The sequence below is a fragment of the Pelecanus crispus genome, chromosome Z (genome assembly GCF_030463565.1).
Source record: "Pelecanus crispus isolate bPelCri1 chromosome Z, bPelCri1.pri, whole genome shotgun sequence".
Lineage (NCBI taxonomy): Eukaryota > Metazoa > Chordata > Aves > Pelecaniformes > Pelecanidae > Pelecanus > Pelecanus crispus.
Genome location: NC_134676.1, coordinates 4,868,941 through 4,890,070, shown reverse-complemented (window position 1 = coordinate 4,890,070; position 21,130 = coordinate 4,868,941). Strand labels below are relative to the sequence as shown.

Here is a 21,130-nt window from a genome sequence, read left to right as displayed (position 1 = left end):
AAACCCAATGGAAAAATGTAGGAAATGAATAAAAGTGAGTTACTCGCTGCCTTTCTCCTCTTTCTCAAGGGCTGAGAGGCTTCAGCACTAGCAGGTTGCAAAGAGACACGTGATGTGAAGTGCATTACCCTTTCCAGGAACCAGTGTGGGCGAGTCCCCTTCCCATCCGTCCGGATCCTCATCTTCCTGAGGGGTGCGATATCGGCGATCTCCATAATGAAACTGTCCTTTTGGCCTCGCTCAAACCTGGAGGGATTGAAAGATGGAGGAGGTTGCCAGCAGCCTTAAATCAAAAGTTTATGAGTGTACTTTATTGGACTTGAGCTTTTCTGTCCTGCAATCACTAGCTACTGTGTTTTTGGCAAGACACCTCAGTGCAGATTTGACAGGGATTCCGCCTCCCCTGGAAAATCAAGCCCATACAAGGCACCTGGAGTCATTCCAGGCAGCCTGTAGCATACATTATCGCTCTGTTTGTAACCAGAACAATAGAGCCTCACAGTCAGGTTTCTGCACATCGCCTTCCTCCTGGCATCTGCCCACGTGCCTGCCCTTAGCCCATCCCAGCTAGAAGGCAAAGCAATTTTGCTTAATCTTCTTTCGCTAAGATGCAGCACGTAACTCTGCATTTGCTGCGGTGAGAGACAGTTGCTGCAGCTCAGCTAAATACAGCAACCTGATTGCGAGCCGGAGCCCAACACCTAAGTTTAGTAAGCGCAGGCAAATTGTTTTAGAGAGGAGCCCAAAGCGACCGTCCCGCACTCCCTTCCTGGATCTGGGGAATTTGGATTTGCAAACTAGCTCTGTCTTTGGTAGGAACCAGGGTGGGTTTGTGTAATGTTGCATGAAAGATCTTACCCTATGCTTGGCTGCTGTATATAGGCACAAGGATGTGTAGGAGCTGCTCATCCATAGCAATCAGCAGAAAGCAGAAAAAAGGGAAAAACAGCTAACGTATGCTTCTTGAAGAAGATATTACACTGGCTAGGACTGCAGCTACCTTACCTCCCTCTTAGCATCAATGATGCTAGGAAGAAAGCCTTGCTCCACTGAAAGTTCTGCCTCAGGCTCAATATTACTCTGTTCGAGCAAGTGTGTCTTCTAGGTTTGCCCCCAAAATAGTCTGGCAGACCTGCTGTGTGGGCTTGGAGATGGAAATCCAACCCTTGTTAAGCAGAAGGGCAGCCAAATCCAGGGGGTCTACCAAACACCACCATGACAGACCACTCTGCCATTGAGGTTCCTCCTTCATGCAAACTTCTTGTGAGTGAGTTACCTGAGTCTGCTGAGAGGTTTGGAGAGAGCTCTGCACACTGTGGGCACTACCATAATATAGACAATCCATAATGATGCTCTCTCGTTCCTGGCAATGGTCTCAGCCTCCTACAGCTGTGCAGTGACAGGATATGGAGAAAAGAACATTTCTTTACCAACCTCTGCTCAGATTACACCCTGCAGCCTGAATGTGATTATCCTCACACCATTATCTGAGCCTGCCTAGCTGCAGATGTTAGCAATAGAGATTGGCTCCAGCCTCTCAGTTTTCATCCAGGCATTGCTTTCCCTGCACTCCCAGACGCATTTGGATAGGGCGTTTTGGTCCCAGTCCATTTCTAGTTATCAAGGGTTATGTCTGCTCTTTGAAAAACTCCCCTCTCTTGTTATTTGTCTTTCTGTGGTACTGGACACCGAGACAGCCTGCCTTGCTGCGAGAAAGAGAATATGCTTTTGTGCCTGGACTGGATTGATTTCCATTTCTATTTAAGAAAAAGGTGTGACCCTTCCAGCCTGAATTATCCCATGATCCTACGATCAGTTTTCATTACAATCACTATTACCTACAAAGCTTCATAGAAGTCTCTTACTCTGCTCTTTTCCAGGCTGAGCAACTCTAAGCTAAACAGTCTGTTAGCAAAATAAACCATTATTTATCTTCCGTAAATGCCCTGTTTACAGTTTGTAAGGATGATACTCACCTGCTACTTCCAAGAATTCATTGTACTAGGGGGGAACAATTGCTGAAGTGACAAACTGGGTGAGCCAAGAGCTCTTTTCTATCCCTAATTTATATGAACATGAACGAAAGCCTGAAAGAAATTGAGAAGGGAAGAAGTACCCAGACAAGCTGACTGCCGCTATTCCTTTTCCAGGACACTGAAGCATTTATCTAAGGGATTTCATTAAGCTTTCCTACCCATGCCTGCACTTATAAATATTTCTATTGCCCAGAGGTCTTGGCAATAACAGTAATGTAGCTAAAATTGCCTTAAATCTGCGGCAGGTTAGACAGACGGTTCTTCGTAATGCAGTAAGCTGCTGCAAGTGAATTGGCACTGGATGGCCCCAATAAAGATGAAGTGCCTTTTACCATTTGGTTGCAGTGGCTCTCACCCACCCTTCGCTGCTGGCGCAAAGGCTGGCAAGATTTCCATGCGAAACAAGAGCCGGGGAAGCCTGTGCTGTTAACAGCTGGATGAAGACTGGTGGGAGTGGGGTGGAAACAGGCAGTATTGGTATTTGGGGCCACGCTGTGTCCCCTGCAAAGGGTGCTAATGAGATGATGAGAGCTCTGTATAGTTGGAGGTGTAATACAGAGTGCCTCCAGCTAGCAGAGACGTGCCACTACAACCCCAAAGAATAGCACAGCATCTTGAGGGTATTAACATATTAATAGCTATGTTTACATGTCCTTGTTCTTTATACAGCCCCAAGGCATTTTCATCACCTTTTGCAGATCTTCTACTGGCAGAAGACAACCCAAGCAACTAATAACATACAAAATGTGTGGCCATCCTTTATTGCGCTTTCATATCCTTATAGCAGAGGTTATCCATCCCAACCATATAGACAAATGTGATGATTTTTTTAAAGGCCACATAGTTTAGGGATATCACTTGCCTGGCCAGCTGGAGCGAAACCACAATCTCCCTCTTGATGGGTTGGAGATGTCTCGGTCCCCTTTAGAGATTTTTGCCTAATGTACCCTGATGTGAATTTTGCTTTACTTTTAAATACAGTCGTGGTCCATTTTTCCCACCTACTAGAATTGAATATCAGGCTTAAAATAGTGGAAGACAGATTATTTAGGGATTGCCTGGGGTCTTGGAAGGAGGATGTCACCGATAGTCAGACACGATAGTAACCCAGGTACATTGCCCCGCACGTTGGATGTCTCTCTGCGATAAGGAGCAGGGCCAAGAGCTACATCTTTCTGCTTGACTCAGTGGTGTTTCTCATGGAGAGTTTAGTCAGCAGCACCTCTGCTACATTTTTTTTCCCAGCAAACAAGGCTCATGCTTGTTACTAACTAAACACATGAAGGTTTCAAGCTTAGCTGAACATGCTTGCCCAGACACCCACTCTGCTATGACAGCTGCAAGTAAAACATCCCCTGAGCAAACACCTCCATGCAGGAAGCCTTATCTTCAATTATCCAGCCCACACGTGATACGCAAAGCTGTGATGGAAGAACTGCATCGCCAGGAGGCTGGGGGAAGAATCCAGCATCACCTCAGCAAGTGGAGCTCGAACCGTGCAGCCAAATGCTCCAGCCCTCCTGATGCTCTGTAGAAGCTTTGCTGAATAAGATCAGAGGTAGTCAATTAATTAAATTTAAGACTGCTGAAGCCCATCTCTAAAAGCTGGTTAGTGTCATGCTCATTCTTGCCAAAGCTTTCAGTACCGAGGGAGGTGCTAGAAAAGAACAGGAAAGCTTGAGGAAATGGATCAGTGGCATGTGGGTTTTTTTGGCTTACAGAAGTGCTGGCGTCAGACTAGGATTACAGCATTTGTTAGCTGTCTCTGCTGAAGAAAACATGAGATTTCACCTTTTTAGTAAAACCAGAGCATGCAGTGCAGCAGTCCGTTGCAGCTCATGGCCTGTTTCCATCTCTCTGCACCATAAGGCCACATCTGGGCAGACAGATGTCATCGCGTGTCCCTTTTGTGCCAGCTGCAGACAAGCCAGCTCCAGTTCCAAAACCACACAGTTACATTAGCGTGGCACAGAGCCCAAGCTAAGAAACCCACTTCTCAGCAGAGCACTCAGCTTCCTAGCTCAGGCCCTGGCATCCCTCACATGGCTCCTGGACCAAGCTGGCTGACATCTGGACGGCAAAGCAAACGGGAGGAGCAGATGGAGGAGAGTCAGCACCTTCCCGTCACAGGCACTTCCCAAGGCAGGTATGCGCATGTTGGTTTGTCTTTCTTTCATTATGCGGTTGCTCATGTATTCCCACTAAATAATGTTTGAATTAAATTACTTATTTTTCCACAAAAGATGCATTTTGCAGGAATTGCACCTGTGGTTTCATGCAATGTCCACAGTTCCTCTTGGAGCTGATGCAAGACTTCGAAATTAATTTTTTTTTCTTTCTCAATGCTCACCTCTAAAGCCATGAGGAACAGGTCAAACAAAACTTCTGCAAATGACAAAGGATGATTCCCCTAGCTACACAGTGCCCTCCTTTTCCAGCCTGTTAAACACATTATAATAACACTTACAAGGGGCCCAGTTCTGAATCTATACAGTCAGTGGGAGTTTATCTTGGTGTTTCAGTTGGGAGCACGATCAAACCCCAAGTGCTTCTTGACTTGACACCAGAATCTGTTATCACTCCACTTCTAACCAACAAAAATGACAAAGTTACTGTACCTGTCTCCATTTTTTTCCAGGTGCATCTCCTCAGTGTTCCCATTGGATCCAAAGACAGTCATGAAAATACTGGCATCGGTACCGCCGCTTTCGATGTCTCCAGTCACAACCGTGACTTCATAAAGGATCTGGTGAGGATTTGAAACAATCAGAAGGTCTCATTGAAACAGATGTCCTTAACCCACGCAAAAGCCTGGGCAAAATGCTAGACAGGCTCTGCAGGAGATCTACTTCTTTGCTAGAAATGGTTACAACACAGCTTCTTGGTTTATCTCCACACCATGGTTCCCAGAGGCAGAGTTAGAGATTGCAACTTGCTACAGGACCTTCCTCTTTGCTTCATCTATGACTTTTTCTGCAGCTTTGCTCAGCCTAGATAGTCTCAGAGACACACTCATTTTGACAACCATATGCTTGGGGAGCGATGAAGACCTGGTAAACTGCTTCTCCACCCGAGTCACAGCTCTCATGTCAGTGTGTGGGTCTCCAGTCCCCTGCTACTGCCGTCTCCCCCCAGCCACCTCCCAGAGCTCCAGACCTCTGTACTGCACCAAACTTTTGCCATTTTTAAAAAAAACAGCTCCGAAAGACATAATTTTTTCTTTCCCTTGACTGCAAAATGTTTTCCCCAAGCGTTCGGTGTCCATCTGGGTAACATTTAGTCCAACATCACTAATAAGTTTAACGTTCATATGTCCAAATGCTCTGTACAGCAGAAAAATGCAGCTATCCTTTTTCCCAGTGGGCTGCACGCTGCTGCATCAAGCACAGAGCGTTCCCAGATCTCGTACTTTAAAGGCATGCCAATTTGTGAAAAGATGTTTTGCATCATTTTCACCTTATTAGCCTAACTTTGCTCTTTTCTCCTGACATGGGAAAAATAAGATTCAGAATAAAATATTTCAAAAGCATTGCAAGTCCCAGTGGCTGTCAGTGGCATTAAGACTTTTAGACCACTTAGATGCTTTCAAGATCGTACCTATGGTAACAAGACCTCTGGATTTAAGAGGTGGAAGAATATCAAGAAACAACCCCAACAAAATATATTTCAAATAGTGCACTGCTAGGCAAGTTTTATTTGCCTGAATTGTGATTGCCACATAAACAAACAGTGCAAAGGAATAACGTTATAGAAAAATTATTTTTCATGTTTGTTGAATCCTGAGTAACCTGTCCATCACATATTCATCCACACACATTTTAAATAATAGCAAAACATCACATTTCCTATAGGTAGGAGAAGAAAAACACTTTTACCAATGCATTAAATGTTTTTAATGACTGTGGTGGACATTGACTAGTTTCTCTACGTATGGGAAGGCAAATACTCAATTTAAAGCACAAAGAGGGAATATCAAGCCAAGAAGAAAATTAAATTGAAATGGGTACATATGGCTATGGCAAGACTCAAGCAAAGGCAAACCAAAAACGCATTAACTTTCCCAAAGACGTTAAATGTATTAGTCGTCTTTGAACTCTAACAAAAAAATTAAACTCAGTTTCTAACTACAGCTATTTATGAGGGAACAGTCCCAAATTCCCTCAACTAGGAGACTGATCAGAAAGTCAAATGCGCACTTCTGATTTCATGTCTCAAGCATCTCCCCTGACTTCCCTCAAACCTTTCAGCAAGTTTCTGGCCCAACATCATAGAAAAAAATTCAGTTAGATGTGTCTATTTTTGGCATGCTTATGAAAATAAATATTCAGGATTGGGCTTTTAAAGGAAGACTGAACGTAAGTCTTCATTAACATCCACTTCAATCTACAGGCAAGCCATCAGCTCACCAATAGGAGTCTGTAAACCTTATTCAGGAGGTTAAAAACTGATGGGAAGTTTTCAAGAGATTAGGTTTTAACCTTGGTATTCAGTCTGAGGGAGGGTTTTTTTCCCTCTTAAGTCAGTTCTACTACTGAAACCTGCGATGAGTTGTTGAATCCTTCATAGATGTTGAAAATGTTATCATACTTTCATGTGTCTGGGGAACAAGAAAGATTTTAGGAGAATATCTTTAGCTGGGGAATCAAGAGCAGCATAAAGAAAAATTAATGTACTATGAAAGTGTAACCTCACTGTAAATAGAAACACATTTATAGAGATTTTAAATTGCCATACAGGTATTAAACACAGTATTATTGTCCCATTCATACAGACTTTTATTTCTGTTACAAATCTTACATCCAAAATCAGCATAGCTCAGCTTTCCAATTTGTACTTGGTTGAAATATGGCACAGCACACATTACTTCAAATTTCATATACGTGCATGAAAAGGCTATATAGTCTTTTTATTTGCTTATTCAACTTTAATTGTTTATTCATTTCAAAGATCAAACTTACAAATATCTCCATGTTTCAACAACTTCCAGTTATTATTAGTTTCTAACTGAATTCAGTTTCCCTATCCCATATTAGAAAAGCTGAGATGGAGCCACACTAGGCAGAGATTAAAATATCTCCACTACTCTAATTTGTTGAGTTACATCTCCTCAAACAAAACACGATGGAGTTAGACCGCACCAAGGTGTTCACCTTGCAGCTGCTCTCACTCTATGGGTACCAGGTGATGCAGTGGGTGCTCCAGGTGTGGTGACAAAATGAGGACATGCTGCTGAACTGTGTCCTACGCGCTCTGCCCTGCCCTGTCCTGCCTCCAGTCAGCATTATTAAACAGTGCTCTAAGTGGTAATGATGCTAAACCATTCCTAAAGATTTTGGTAAAGAAATAACAAAGAAACCTTCTGCAAATCAAAGGCTCAAACCACGTGCAGAAGACAAAGTACAAGAACTGCTGACACACAACCTATATCAGCACAGGTCCATGCAACAGCTAAAGATACAGGATGAGCCTAGAGCTTACCTTGAGGCCAATGTTAATACAGTCTGCATCCAGGATGTTGAGGATTCGTGAGGTGAGTCCATCCCCTTTGTCTCTGGCCAGCCAGCACTTACAGACAAAGTTATACATGACACCTTTGGTGGGTACAACAATGGTGAGCTCTTCCACCAGCCAGCAGCTCTCAGGGGTAGCGCCATCGTGCCCCACCTGTGAGAGTCATTGAGAAAACACTTCCTGGTTAAAGGGGATTTCTTCAGAGGAGAGACCCTGATTGGGAGTTTTAAACAGTGATGAAGCACTAAGAGTTGACTAAGTGTTGACTGTATACGCCATCGCACAAACCACTTCCACAGTGGAACAGAGCGAGCTGTGAAATAGTTCGTGCTATTGTTGCCCAACAGGCAAGACATCAGTGTACATGGTAGCTGATGTGGGCAAGGAAGCTCAGGTCATCTACTGCTGAGCGTAAGGGAATGCAGGACACTGCCAGTCCTAAAAGTAAGCAAGGGGAACATGAAATACATAGACTGCGCTGACCGACGTGAAAACATGTCCACTCTCTTGCTACTCTACCTCTGCTCCGTTGACTTCAACCTGCTAGTTTGCTGATCCCTGCAGACCCGTTTCTCCATCTTTCCAACCCCTTCCACTGCTGTTGCAACACTTAGAAGCGACTATCCAAAGCTTGATAACCCAGATGAAAGGCGCAGCTAGGCAAACACCCATGTGCATTATTCAAGCACTCCTTCCCTCACAAATCCACGTCTAAGTCAACTATATGAATCAGGCTGTTCCTCTGCTTCCCATCTCCTTAAACTGCAAAAGGTCCATGTTTGTATAGGAGCCAACAGATGGAGCTTACACCTATAGCTGGTTGATTTTCAAGGACCACCCCCTCCAAACTCAAGAATGGTTCATCCTGAAGAGCAGGAAGTCACACAAGAGCGGCAGGAAGCCTGCATGGATGAACAAGGGGCTCCTGACAAAATTTACATGGAGAAAGAAAGAATACAAAATGTGGCAGCAGGGACAGGGGACCTGGAGGCATACAGAGACGCTGCCCAGGTGTGCAGGGATGAGGGTAGGAAAGCCAAAGCCCAGCTGGAGCTGAGTCTGGCCATGAAGAGCAACAAGCAATGTTCCTACAGGTATTCCAGCAGCAAAAGGTTGTTGATGGTGCAAACTTCTCAAGAAACTGCATGTGTCCCTCTTAAAGAATGTGGGCAACTCATCCCAGGGCAGACCTACAAGCATAATTATGTACCCCAGCTGATGTACAAAACTCAGTCAGCCTGTCATTCCAATGAGCTATCTGTACATAAAAGGTTGAATAAAAGAGCTACCTACAGTTCATTATTTTCAGAGCAAATGTTGTTTGTGTCATTACTAGGAACTAGGTCCTTAGCTCTTGCTTTTTTGTTGGTTTTAAATTATTAGGATATTTAGGATTGCTCAGAAAATAATTTTTAATAACAGGTTCATCTAGGGTGATATATCTGTGGTATCTTTTTTTCCCCAAAAAAACAAGTGATCTTTTTCATCTGACTGTCTCAGCCATCACTGCTATTAGGAGTATTATTACTATACTAATGTCTGTGCAGCTGCAGAAAATTAGAGTTAACCACTAGGGAAATTCAAGTCTACAATGGATGCATTAATTCTCAGATTCCTGGGGTGTGAGGTGAATGGGAATATAATGCTTGCCTTCCCATTCCCTCTCTGCCAGCTTGGCTGCCCTTCTCCAAACCCAAAGCCCCTCTGAGAGTCTGCACACAGCCTCTTGAGACCTGTTGCAGGATGGCGCAGATGAGGTGCTGGGGCAAGTTTAGGGCAATGGCTCTGCAGTGAAGCAGGGACAGAGCAGCCCGAGGGAAAATCCCAATGAGCCCATTAAAGTCTGCTGCTCTTCTGAGTTCATTACAGCCACCTCATAGAGCATCATTCCAAGACATTGCTAGGTACCAGGCTTTCACAGCAACCTTTAACTCCTTTAGTATCAGTGTCTGGCCAGAAGAAAGCATCCTGTGCATCCAGCTGCCTTGGACATCCTGCACACAAGCAGATTTCCAAGTGCTCCAAGAACGATGTTGTAAAGTCTGCAACAAACTCATCCAGTGCTGAGTCTTCCTTATCGCTGGTCTTTTAGAGCAGAGCACTGGGATTTGTCTTTCAGTTCCAAGCAAATGTTTAGGTAGACCATGCCAATATGGTGAATGATCCAAAGCCATGGCGACACCAGCAGCATAGCCTGGACATGCGTACCAACATCACGACAAGCTGTTTGAGTTGTTTGAACTAAGTTAGAATGACAGAATTTCAAAGCCAGGTAGATCCTTGGGCTGTTTGAAAATCCTTGTAACTCATTCCCACTGTCCTTGAGGGACTGTTGAATACTTCACATCAAGACTAAGATGCACAATTTGCACCGAGCAGCTCACAATCACATTGAAACCAAATGCAACAACAAGGGAAAATGGGAGAGAATTTGAACAGTAGATAGAAGGAAAAGCTGCCAAAAAAAAAGGGATTTCCTGCTTATTCTGTAAGGTGCAGAGAATACTAGAGAGACCTGAGGGTCTTCCACGATCAGGTCCCTAGTCAGCAAGAGACTGGACTTGCAACACTTGTATATCCTTGACTTTACTCTGTGCTTGTGATGGAGAAAGGCTCTGAACCAGAAGTGGTTTAGAAATGCAGACCAATGCAGGACTCCTCTGATCATACCTGTGTCTCTCTGCAGCAACAGCAGTCTAGGAACAGCGACACTTTCACTCATTAGAAGAAGAAATATTAAAACTGGTTTTAAGAACACAGTGTAAAGTGCCTCTACCCAATAACTTGTATTATTTATTTTCCTGTCAGCATGTCTATTAAAGTACCCCAGTAGTAAATACCATACCTGTAGGCTTACAAGACAGGTATAAATGGGCCCCTTTCAAATTACTTCACGTTCCACTGTTTCTGCTTTCACTACAGTATATTTGCAGCAGGAGAATAATACCACACTAAAAGTGGCATCACACTGCAAATCTTACGATCCTACTAAATCCTGCAGTCTGCTGCTTGGGTTATACAGAGGGCTTCTGGAAACTTAATCTCCATGCTACCCTATTTTCACATGGTAACTCATATTCAGAACTTCCTGCCTTCTTCCAGAAGCAGCCAAATGCCAAGTCTGAGAATGAACTGTTCCTCACTTTTCCCAAGTAGATAACTAGCAATTTTCTGCAATGTCCCTGAACACTGCAATTTTCTACAGGGAAAATATGGACTGATTCCATGGCAACCACAGCAGACTGGCACATCGATGTCATCGCTGGGACGTGGATCAACAAGGAGAGACCTTCCAAGCAGAGGGCACTGCATGAAGGAGGGCAGAAGGCCAGCAGCAGATGGCTCCTCCAGCCATGAGCTGGGGGGTTACAAACTAAAAGGGAAAAATGAGCAAGAGGTGAGGCAGCAGACTGGTGAGATCACTGAGAACAGGGGTGAAAGAGAGCAGAAGAACATCACCCAGCTTGAAAGCTGTATCTTATTTCTTTCGTTTGCAACCTTTTCTCTTCTTTGACATTTGTAATCCTTTTCAAATTATTTCTTTTCCTTGCTTCCCTCTATTTCCACGTGTCTGCTCCTACTTTCTGCTATTCTCTGCCCCTTCCTCATCCTACTCACTGTCCCTTTTCCAGCATCCCTTTCTGTTTCTTTCTTCATCCAGCCTTTTTGGTCTCTCTGACACTGAGGTGTTTTTCTGGCTTTTTTCTCCTCCTCTGTCCCAGCCCATGGCTGTTTCCATGTGCACACAGTCTGGAAGAAAAGGATTTATGTACTTGCTTCACTTTCAAAGTTTGACCTAGAGATGGCTACATAGAAAGTGCCACTCATACTCGTAATAACCAGGCACTTGGAGTGCATTAAGAAAATCTCTTGATAATAAACTCAAATCTAGGATGGAGACTTCTCAAGGTGTCAGAATCCATTGCTTGAATGAAAGCTAATGGGAGTGCTTCAGTCTATCAGCTGCTACAACAGGACATACAACTGCAAGGATTTTTTGATTAGTTAGGATTTCTCTCTCTATTTTTCTCACTTGTCTCCCTCCAAATACACAAGCATGACCATCGACAGGTAGGTTTACTGCAACACAGAGCATGGGGTAAAATTAAAATTAAATAGGCTCTTGAAGTCCTCAGATGCTGTGGGTTTCAGCACTCAAGGGGCTGGAGCAGGCTTTCAGGAGACAGAACTGCCGTATGAAACAAGAATGATGTACACAAGCGCTCTGAAAGATTCATGTGAAGTTTAAGCTCAGTGATGGAAAGTCTATGCAAATTCTGTCTCCCTGAGCCATAGCAGAAAAAATGGCTCCTGTACTGAAATCTATTTGTGCATGTTACTTATGAACGATGATTAATTTTCTTCTCTAAGCCTGGGTCCTCCAAGCGAAAACAATTTTCATATTTAGCTAGAAAATTATAGAAGATGTGTTTCTCACTGCAGGCACAATTTATGAAACCCAAATGGAAGTAGTGTAAAAATCAACTAGGAAGAAGACTGATGGAGGACTGCATCGTGGAAACCTTCACTGCATCTGTCAATAACAGGGCTTGACTATGAAAAAACAGTGCCAGAGATGGGACAAAACTGGGGCATGTTACAACTTCCTTGTAATTCAAAATTATATTCTGCTTCCCAAGGATCTTGGTTTTGTGAGATGTAAACGTACTTATTTTCAGGTTCAGACACACGTGAAATCTCATTAGCACATCCCTGTTCACATTCCTTTTAGACCCGAGTGCCTTCCCTTTGCTGCTAAGAATAACAGGAACATGTGCTTCCTTTGGCCACGTATTTCATATGCCTCCAGTGCTTGCGCTGCATTCACAAAGTACCTCCACTTTTTTGATCTCTCCAACATCTAGGCCCCAAACAGAGAATTTCTCTACGGAGCCATCTGCAAACTCGTCTTTTCCTTCTGGGAGATCCAGCCACAGCCTCTCCGTCTGCACTTTCTGAGGACCCATGATGATGATGTACACTCGGCTGTCGGTGCTAGAGTCGTATTCTGTGCCTGTCGTGATGGTGATGTGGTATGGGATCACTGCAACAGAGGTTTAGTCATCAGAAACCCCACACACATATGCATTTACATGAGACTTCAGAAAACCAGGGACTCATCCCATCAGAGGGAGCAGTTGTGCATGCTGAATAGGTTCACATCCCATTGAACTCATTCGGAGAGGGATAACGCCATGCTGCACTGGGCTACAAACATGCATGGGAGACTACTTTCCCGTACACGCTTGGGACCAAATTCTGCAAGGGTTAATTTCCCCAGACAACCCTACTGGCTGCAAAGAGTTTATAAGTCCAGATTATTCCCTAATAGACAACAGAACAGCAAAAGGCTTTAATCCTTATTTACACCAAGAGACCTTCCGGAAGATGAGACTGAGCACCTAAATCTTAAATAGGCTATCAGACCGAAGCGATCTTACGCTCACCGTTCAATAAAGGCAAATAAATCCATGCTGACTCCAAGGTAAACCATCACTGACTGAATGTCCCAGTACAACTGCAAATGTTCTCCTTTGTGCTTCATTGAAGGATTGCTGTGATCTATGGGGCAGCTCAGGGTTTCAGCATCCCTTTGCAAATCCAGGCAAACTATGAATAAGCCTTGTATTAAAGGTAAGTCACTCAATAATTTTATATATTGCATAATAATATTGGTTACGGGAAAAACCTTCAGGCCAAGGCTTGGGACTTAGCAGGTTTTCCTGTGGTTTTCAGAAATTGCAGTTCAGTTTTTAAAAGGGAGTTATTAAAAGGAAGGAAGTGCCAGACTTTCCAAAAGCTCATTTGGGTAAGCTGAGCTGGCAGTGCAGAATTAGATGCTGAATACTCATTTGATTTCTCAGAACATTTGTGCAGGGCTGTTCAAACCTTTCTGACAAGACTCGGAGCTCTGAAACTTGCCTCGTCACAGACTCAAAACTCAGCCCAGCTTCATCATCGCTTTTTCGATTTAAAAAAAAAGGTTTATAAACCTTGACAAAAAACTTGGTTGTCTTTCAGATCATCTGGGACTGACATCTAATTTTTCTTTATGATGACTAACAGCATTTTTGGGGTGGGGGTTGTGCTAGAAACTCACATCAAGCTCAGAATATGTGTGCAATATCAGGGAAGGCATGAATTCATGCTGACCAAATCTGTTCTTACCTCTGGACAGAGCAGAACCCAAAGAGGTTCATTCAGCCCCAGTTTGAGGATTTTGTGTACCAACACAAAATGAACTGATGATTAGGCAAGAGATATTCTCCCCTTTATGGTATCATTTACATTTCAGTGTGCACTTCAGCATAATGATATGCAATGCATTCTTCGCAAAATAACCATTGGTACTGCTGGCGTTAGCAGGAGAAAGGGTTTAGCTGTAGGCAAGACAGATTTTATAAGAATATGTTGAGGGGTCATATTTAGAACAGCTCCAGACTCCTCTTTTTAAAAAAGTGTATTTTGAATAGGGATAAAATTTTCTTTTATACAGTTTTTACCCTGTTCTCCAGTGACAGACTAAGTTCACAGCATTTCCAACTGATGTTGCATCCTCAAGCCAAAGTACTTGAAACACCTATGTAAAAAATGAGAACTATGAGAAATTGTTATCATTCCCCACTTTAAATAATGGATACAGAGACATAGAGTAGCTTGCTACCAGACAGCAGGAAACACTGTTTGCTGTTCTTTCCTTTAAAAACTAGAAAACTGATGCTTTAATTTATCTCCTCTCTCCATCGTCTCCCTCTTTCTCTGGGACTCCATAGGGCAAACATGCCTTTTGCCCCGTTTCCCTGAATCCCTGTGCAGGGTTCAGGCTGGTTTAGGGCATGTGTCCCCCTCACAGGGGGTTGGGTTTCACTAGGGATCTAGACCACACCATCTCCAGCACTGCCTTCCAGCACGGAGCAGGGTTCCCAGTTCAGACCCAAGGAGATTCCTAGTCAACAGGACCTTTCTCTGTGCTCCATCTTCACATCACCTCCTACCCCTCAAGGGTATTCACCATCTTGCGCATGAGACAGTCAGAACTGGGCTGCTCACACTGTCACTCCCTTTCCCAGGCAACTCCCAATACCAATTCCCCTAATCAACTAATTAACAGCTGGCTTTTTATCCAGCTCAGGAGGTGGCTGTCTGGCTCACACAGTCATAGAATCATAGAATTGCTCAGGCTGGAAAAGACCTTTAAGATCATCGAGTCCAGCTGTTAACCTAACACTGCCAAGCCCACCACTAAACCACGTCTCTAAGCATCACATCTACGCATCTTTTAAATAACCCCAGGGATGGGGACTCAACCACTTCCCTGGGCAGCCTGTTCCAGTGCTTGACAACCCTTTCCATGAAGAAATTTCTCCCAATAATATCTAATACAAACCTCCCCTGGCGCAACTTGAGGCCATTTCCTCTTGTCCTAGTGCTTGTTACTTGGGAGAAGAGACCAACACCCACCTCGCTACAACCTCCTTTCAGGCAGTTGTAGAGAGCAATAAGGTCTCCCCTCAGCCTCCTCTTCTCCAGGCTGAACATCCCCAGCTCCCTCAGCCGCTCCCCACCAGCCCTGTGCTCCAGACCCTTCCCCAGCTCCGTTGCCCTTCTCTGGACACGCTCCAGCACCTCAATGTCCTCCTTGTATTGAGGGGCCCAAAACTGGACACAGCATTCCAGGTGCGGCCTCACAAGTGCCGAGTACAGGGGGACGATCACTGCCCTGCTCCTGCTGGCCACACTATTCTTGACACAAGCCAGGATGCTGCTGGCCTTCTTGGCCACCTGGGCACACTGCTGGCTCATGTTCAGCCGCTGTCAACAAACACCCCCAGGTCCTTTTCAGCCAGGCAGCTTCCCAGCCACTCTTCCCCAAGCCTGCAGCGTTGCATGGGGTTGTTGTGATCCAAGTGCAGGACCCGGCACTTGGCCTTGTTGAACCTCATACAATTGGCCTCAGCCCATCGGTCCAGCCTGGCCAGATCCCTCTGTAGAGCCTTCCTACCCTCAAGCAGATCAACACTCCTGCCCAACTTGGTGTTGTCTGCAAACTTACTGAGGGTGCACTTGATCCCCTCATCCAGATCATTGATAAAGATATTAAACAGAACTGGCCCCAAAACTGAGCCCTGGGGAACACCACTTCTGACCAGCCACCAACTGGATTTAACTCCATTCCCCACAATTCTTTGGGCCCGGCCATCCAGCCAGTTTTTTACCCAGTGAAGAGTACGCCCAGCCAAGCCAGGAGCAGCCAGTTCCTCCAGAAGAATGCTGTGGGAGATGGTGTTAAAAGCTTTACTAAAGACTATGTAAACAACATCCACAGCCTTTCCCTCATCCACTAGGCGGGTCACCTTGTCATAGAAGGAGATCAGGTTGGTCAAGCAGGACCTGCCTTTCATAAACCCATGCCGACTGGGCCTGATCACCTGGTTGTCCTGTACATGCCATGTGATGGCACTCAAGATGATCTCCTCCATAGCCTTCCCTGGCACCAAGGTCAGACTGACAAGACTGTAGTTCCTCCTTCTGGCCCTTCTTGTAGATGGGCATCAATTTGCTGACCTCCAGTCAACTGGGACCTCCCCAGTTAGCCAGGACTGCTGGTAAAGGATTGAAAGTGGCTTGGTGAGCACATCTGCCAGCTCCCTCAGTACCCTTGGGTGGATCCCATCCAGCCCCATTGACTTGTGTGCATCTAAGTGGTGTAGCAGGCCACTAACCATTTTCCCTTGGGTTATCTGGGCTTCATTTTGCTCCACACCCCTGTCTTCCAGCTCAGGGGGCTGGGTGCCCAGAGAACAACTGGCCTTACTATTAAAGACTGAGGCAAAGGCAGCATTAAGTACCTCAGCTTTTTCCTCATCCTTTGTCACTATGTTTGCCCCTGCATCCAATAAAGGATGGAGATTCTCCCTAGCCCTCCTTTTGTTGCTAATATATTTATAGAAATATTTTTCAATGTTTTTTGTGGCAGTAGCCAGATTAAGTTCTAGTTGGGCTTTGGCCCTTCTAATTTCCTCCCTGCATAACCTCATGACATCCTTGTAGGCCTCCTGAGTTTCCTGCCCCTTCTTCCAAAGGTCATAAACTCTCCTTTTTTTTCCTGAGTTCCAGCCAAAGCTCTCTGTTCAGCCAGGCCAGTCTTCTTCCCCGCTGGCTTGTCTTTTGGCATATGGGGATGGCATGCTCCTGCACTTTTAAGATTTCCTTCTTGAAGAATGTCCAGCCTTCCTGGACTCCTTTGCCATTCAGGACTGCCTCCTGAGGGATTCTGTCAACCAGGCTCCTCAACAAGCCAAAGAAAGCCCTCTGAAAGTCCAAGGTAGCAGTTCTGCTGACCCTCCTCCTTACTTCTCCAAGGATCGAAAACTCCATCATTTTGTGATTGCTAGGCCCAAGACAGCCTCCAGCCGTCATATCACCCATAAGTCCTTCTCTGTTTGCAAACAACAGGTTCAGCTGGGCACATTCCCTGGTTGGCTCACTCACCAACTGTTTCAGAAAGTTATCTTCCACACACTCCAGGAACTGTCTAGATTGTTTCCTCTCTGTTGTATTGCTTTTCCAGCAGAGATCTGATAAGTTGAAGTCCCCCCCAAGAACAAGGGCTAGCATTTGTGAGACTTCTCCCAGATGCTTATAGAATACTTCGTCTGCCTCTTCATCCTGGTTGGGTGGTCTATGACAGACTCCCACCATGGTATCTGCCTTGTTGGCCTTCTCCCTGATTCTTACCCATAAACACTCAACCCTCTCATCACCATCATTAAGCTCTAGATAATCAAAACACTCCCTAACATACAGGGCTACCCCACCGCCTCTTCTTCCCTGCCTATCCCTTCTGAAGAGTTTATAGCCATCCAGTGCAGCATTCCAGTTGTGTGGGTCATCCCACCATGTTTCTGTGACCACAACTATATCATAGTTTTCCTGCTTCACAGTGGCTTCCAGCTCCTCCTGTTTGTTGCCCATTGCTGTGTGCATTGGTGTAGATGCACTTCAGTTGGGCCATTGATCCCACCACCTTTCTGGGGGGAGAAATCCTAATTCCTACATGGCCATTCTCAGGTGCTTTCGTGGTTTCTAACACATCCATAACCCTTGCATTTTTGCTGCTACATGAATCTCCATCCCCTACCTCCATTGAGGCAGCAGACCAAAGGATCTCTCTAGCACACCCTCCCTCAAATATTGACGTGCTGCCCCCAGGCTTATCTCCAGTGAGCCTGGTTTTATCCCTTTCCCCCTTCAAATCTCATTTAAAGCTCTTTCAATGAGCCCTGCTATCTTCTGTGCACAAATCCTTTTCCCGCTTTGAGTCAGGTGTACCCTGTCTGTTGCCAGCAGGCCTTGTGTCATGTAGACAGACCCATGATCAAAAAACCCAAAATTCTGCCGCTGACACCAGGCTTGGAACCAGGTATTGACCTGTTGGCTCTTTCTGTTTCTTCCCTCATCATTCCCTGCAACTGGAAGGATAGAGGAGAACACTACTTGTGCTCCTGATCCCTTAACCAGTCATCCCAAGGCCCTGAAGTCTTTCTTGATTGCCCTTGGACTTCTTGTTGCAACTTCATCACTGCCTACCTGAAAAATCAAGAATGGATGATAATCTGAGGGCCATACCAGGGTAGGAAGTTTTCTCTTCACGTCTTTAACCTGGGCCCCAGGGAGACAGCAGACCTCCCTAAAAAGTGGGTCCAGTCTGCACATTGGGCCTTCTTGTTCCCTTCAGGAGGGAGTCTCCTAGGACAATGACCCTTTTTTATGGAAGCAGTTTTGACGCAAGGCACAGGCTGACTTAACCTTGGCCACTCATCCAACCTAGAAGAACCATCGTCTTCATTATTGTTCAATTCCACTTGCAGACCCTCGTACCTATTATGCAAGGGCACCTGGGAAGATGGGGTGGTCATATAGGAGACATGCCTGCTGTGCCGGGCAGGAACTTGTCACCATTTCCCCCTGTCCCTTAAGTCACTGTGTTCAGCCAGGCGGAGAGAGGACAGGGAATCCTCCATATCATGCGTCCTGTCTGCCTGTTGGGCCTGTCTCAGGGAACGTAGGGTGAGATTCCAGCAATCTACCTCTCTCTCACTCTCCCTGATACTCCTCAACCTACTCACCTCCTCCTGGAGCTCTGTCACCAAGTGGAGGAGTTCCTCTCCCTGGGCACACGTCCCACAGGTGTGCTCGCTGCTGCCCTCCGGTCTTGCCGTAAGAGCAGGGCTCACCCTGCAGTCCCACACCTGGGTAGCAGCATGTTCCCGCTGGAGCTCTGTCTGGGAATCTGTGTCAGTCGTGGTGGGTGCAGAGCTTAGAGATGCCATGGCTTTCTGCCGGGTGGATACCATTGCTCCCTGGTCGAGCTGGCAGAGCTTCAGTGCCCTTCCTGCACGCCCTGCTGTGCCAACTGCTGTGCAGACTGCCACGCCACATCCTCTGTGCCCGCCCTGTTGGTGACATTCACGGTAATGCTCCCTAAGGACTTTATATGTGTGGGGCAGCTTGGCTGCCGTGGCTCCTTGGCCCACCCAGGCCTCATCAGCCACTGTGACGCGATCTGCGGGCTCCCGGCATCTCTCGGTTCCCCCGAGGTTCCCCCGGTTTGGGAACCCCCCCTGCACTCCCTGCTAGAGCGCTTCACTGCCGATCATGCCGGCACTGGAGCTGCTCACCTCAGTGACTGAGTCCATCTTATCTGACGTTCCTTCAAGATGCAGTTTCCTTAATGAGGCCATGTCACTGCAACAGAGATAGTGGCGATGACAAGCTCCAGGACTCAGACAGGAAAGACCACCCTGGCACAATGCGGATGATGGGAACTATCCTAGCTCTGCTGGAGAGGCATTCTCATGGGAGATGCTGATGATTTACCCATTATTTGTGAAACTACATGGAATGCCAATGTGGCAGATGTTATCCATTTTCTCGCCACAGAAGTAATATCAAAAGGAACATGGGAATCACTTATTTTTCATTTGAGCACAATATGGGAATACAAAAGAAGGGTTGCCCCAAGACACATGCGTTGCAGACCAGGATAAGCAATGATGTGTAGCATTATGTCTGCTTCTCAACTTAAAGGTGTGGGACATGCACCCCAGGTATCACATCACAACAAGCTACTGGCCATCAGCTGAGCTGCAGTAACCATTTGTGTGAGTTCCCTTGGACCATGTCAGTGAAAGCTATCTCTAACTCCAAAGTCAAATTACATCATTTTACACTTGGCTTACCATGGAAGTTTAAGATAAGTTTAATTATTTTGTACTTGCTGTGGAGTAAGAGCACATATACAGACAGTAACTGTGACTCAGCGGCTGCCCAGTTACTTGTTACAACACAGTATCTTAACCATACATCTAAAATCTTAATCTAAAGCTAAAAGATGCCATGTAGGATGACAACAAACTGTAGGTGCAATTTAGATGATAAATCATTGTCCTGGAACACAGAGGTGGTTAATCAAAAGGTATATAAATACAGAGAAAAAAAGCCTGTGTGGTAATGAAGTTATAAGGAAATATCGATGGACTGGGGAAATTTTCCACAAAGGTTAGCTTCAGCTGATGGACACTGATCTTCCAGGCTTCCTTCACACACAGGACAGAAGCAAAACCTGTGCAACTTTCCCACTTCCTATCAGCAGCAGCCGAGCAAACCTGGCCTTTGCAGACACAGTCCTGCATATTGCACTTTTTATAAGAGGCAATCCAGAAACAGATTTTTGTTTTATATTCAGCTTTGCCTTGTCTCAGGAACCAGAGCCTAAAGATGAAACTCTACACTACAGCCACCAAGTGTTTCCATCAGTTGTTTGAGCAGAAAACTCAGTTCAGAGTTCATGGACTGCCTGTTTTCCGGTGACAGCGCTTGCAGACCCTCCTCCTCTGCCCAGTTATAAGACAGACCACCCTCTAGAAAAAAACAAACTCACCTGAGCCCTCTCAGTCAAAGCTTGTTTTCTGAGAGCCAAGAGACTTACCTGTGCTCTTGCTCAGCTCCCCATATTCCACTCCCCTCCCAACCCAACAGCTGCGGTGATGCAGGTACGTGTCATAAGGAAAAAACCCGAAGGGTTCTAAAATAAATCACATTTAAATTCATATTAAACAAACATCCTTGGTGATGAGAACTACTAGCCTGATCACAAAAAAGGGAGATGGCTTAAACGTGGCAAATAAGGTCTCAAGAAACTCAAAGCCACCTTTGGTAATTCAGATCTAATATGCTACATGAAATCTCATCTTGAGTAGGTCAAAGAGATATAGGAGGGGAAAAAAGCTGGTATCAGCAACAAGAGCTACTTTAAGGAATCATGTGGAAAAGAGCCTCTGATAGCCCAGGAGATAGCCCAGGAGTTTGGTGATAACATGTCTGACTTGCTTACTGTCCCTCTCACTGCAAAGAGTTTTGGGTCCTTTGAAGAACACTTAAGACAAAATTATAAAAAACTTGCATAAATTCTTCCCTTAACTCTATCACACCCCGCTGTTCAGAGGGTAGTGTCATTTCTTCCCACCTCTGAAGTGTTGTCTGCAATGAAGTTGGTGGTGGAGGAGGAGGAAGAGTGAGTG

General features: G+C 45.4%; 1 protein-coding gene across 1 annotated transcript in view; it reads right to left on the bottom strand.

Annotated features, from left to right (window-relative positions):
- The window catches only part of LOXHD1 (lipoxygenase homology PLAT domains 1), a 155,214-nt gene that overhangs the window by 30,661 nt on the left and 103,423 nt on the right, over positions 1–21,130 (bottom strand). Inside the window, exons 31-34 of the mRNA XM_075726325.1 lie at positions 12,383–12,591; positions 7,515–7,700; positions 4,655–4,782; positions 129–246 (exon numbers count right to left, since the gene is read on the bottom strand). Of these exons, the coding sequence (XP_075582440.1) occupies positions 129–246; positions 4,655–4,782; positions 7,515–7,700; positions 12,383–12,591 (641 nt within the window). The remainder of the gene's footprint in view (positions 1–128; positions 247–4,654; positions 4,783–7,514; positions 7,701–12,382; positions 12,592–21,130) is intronic.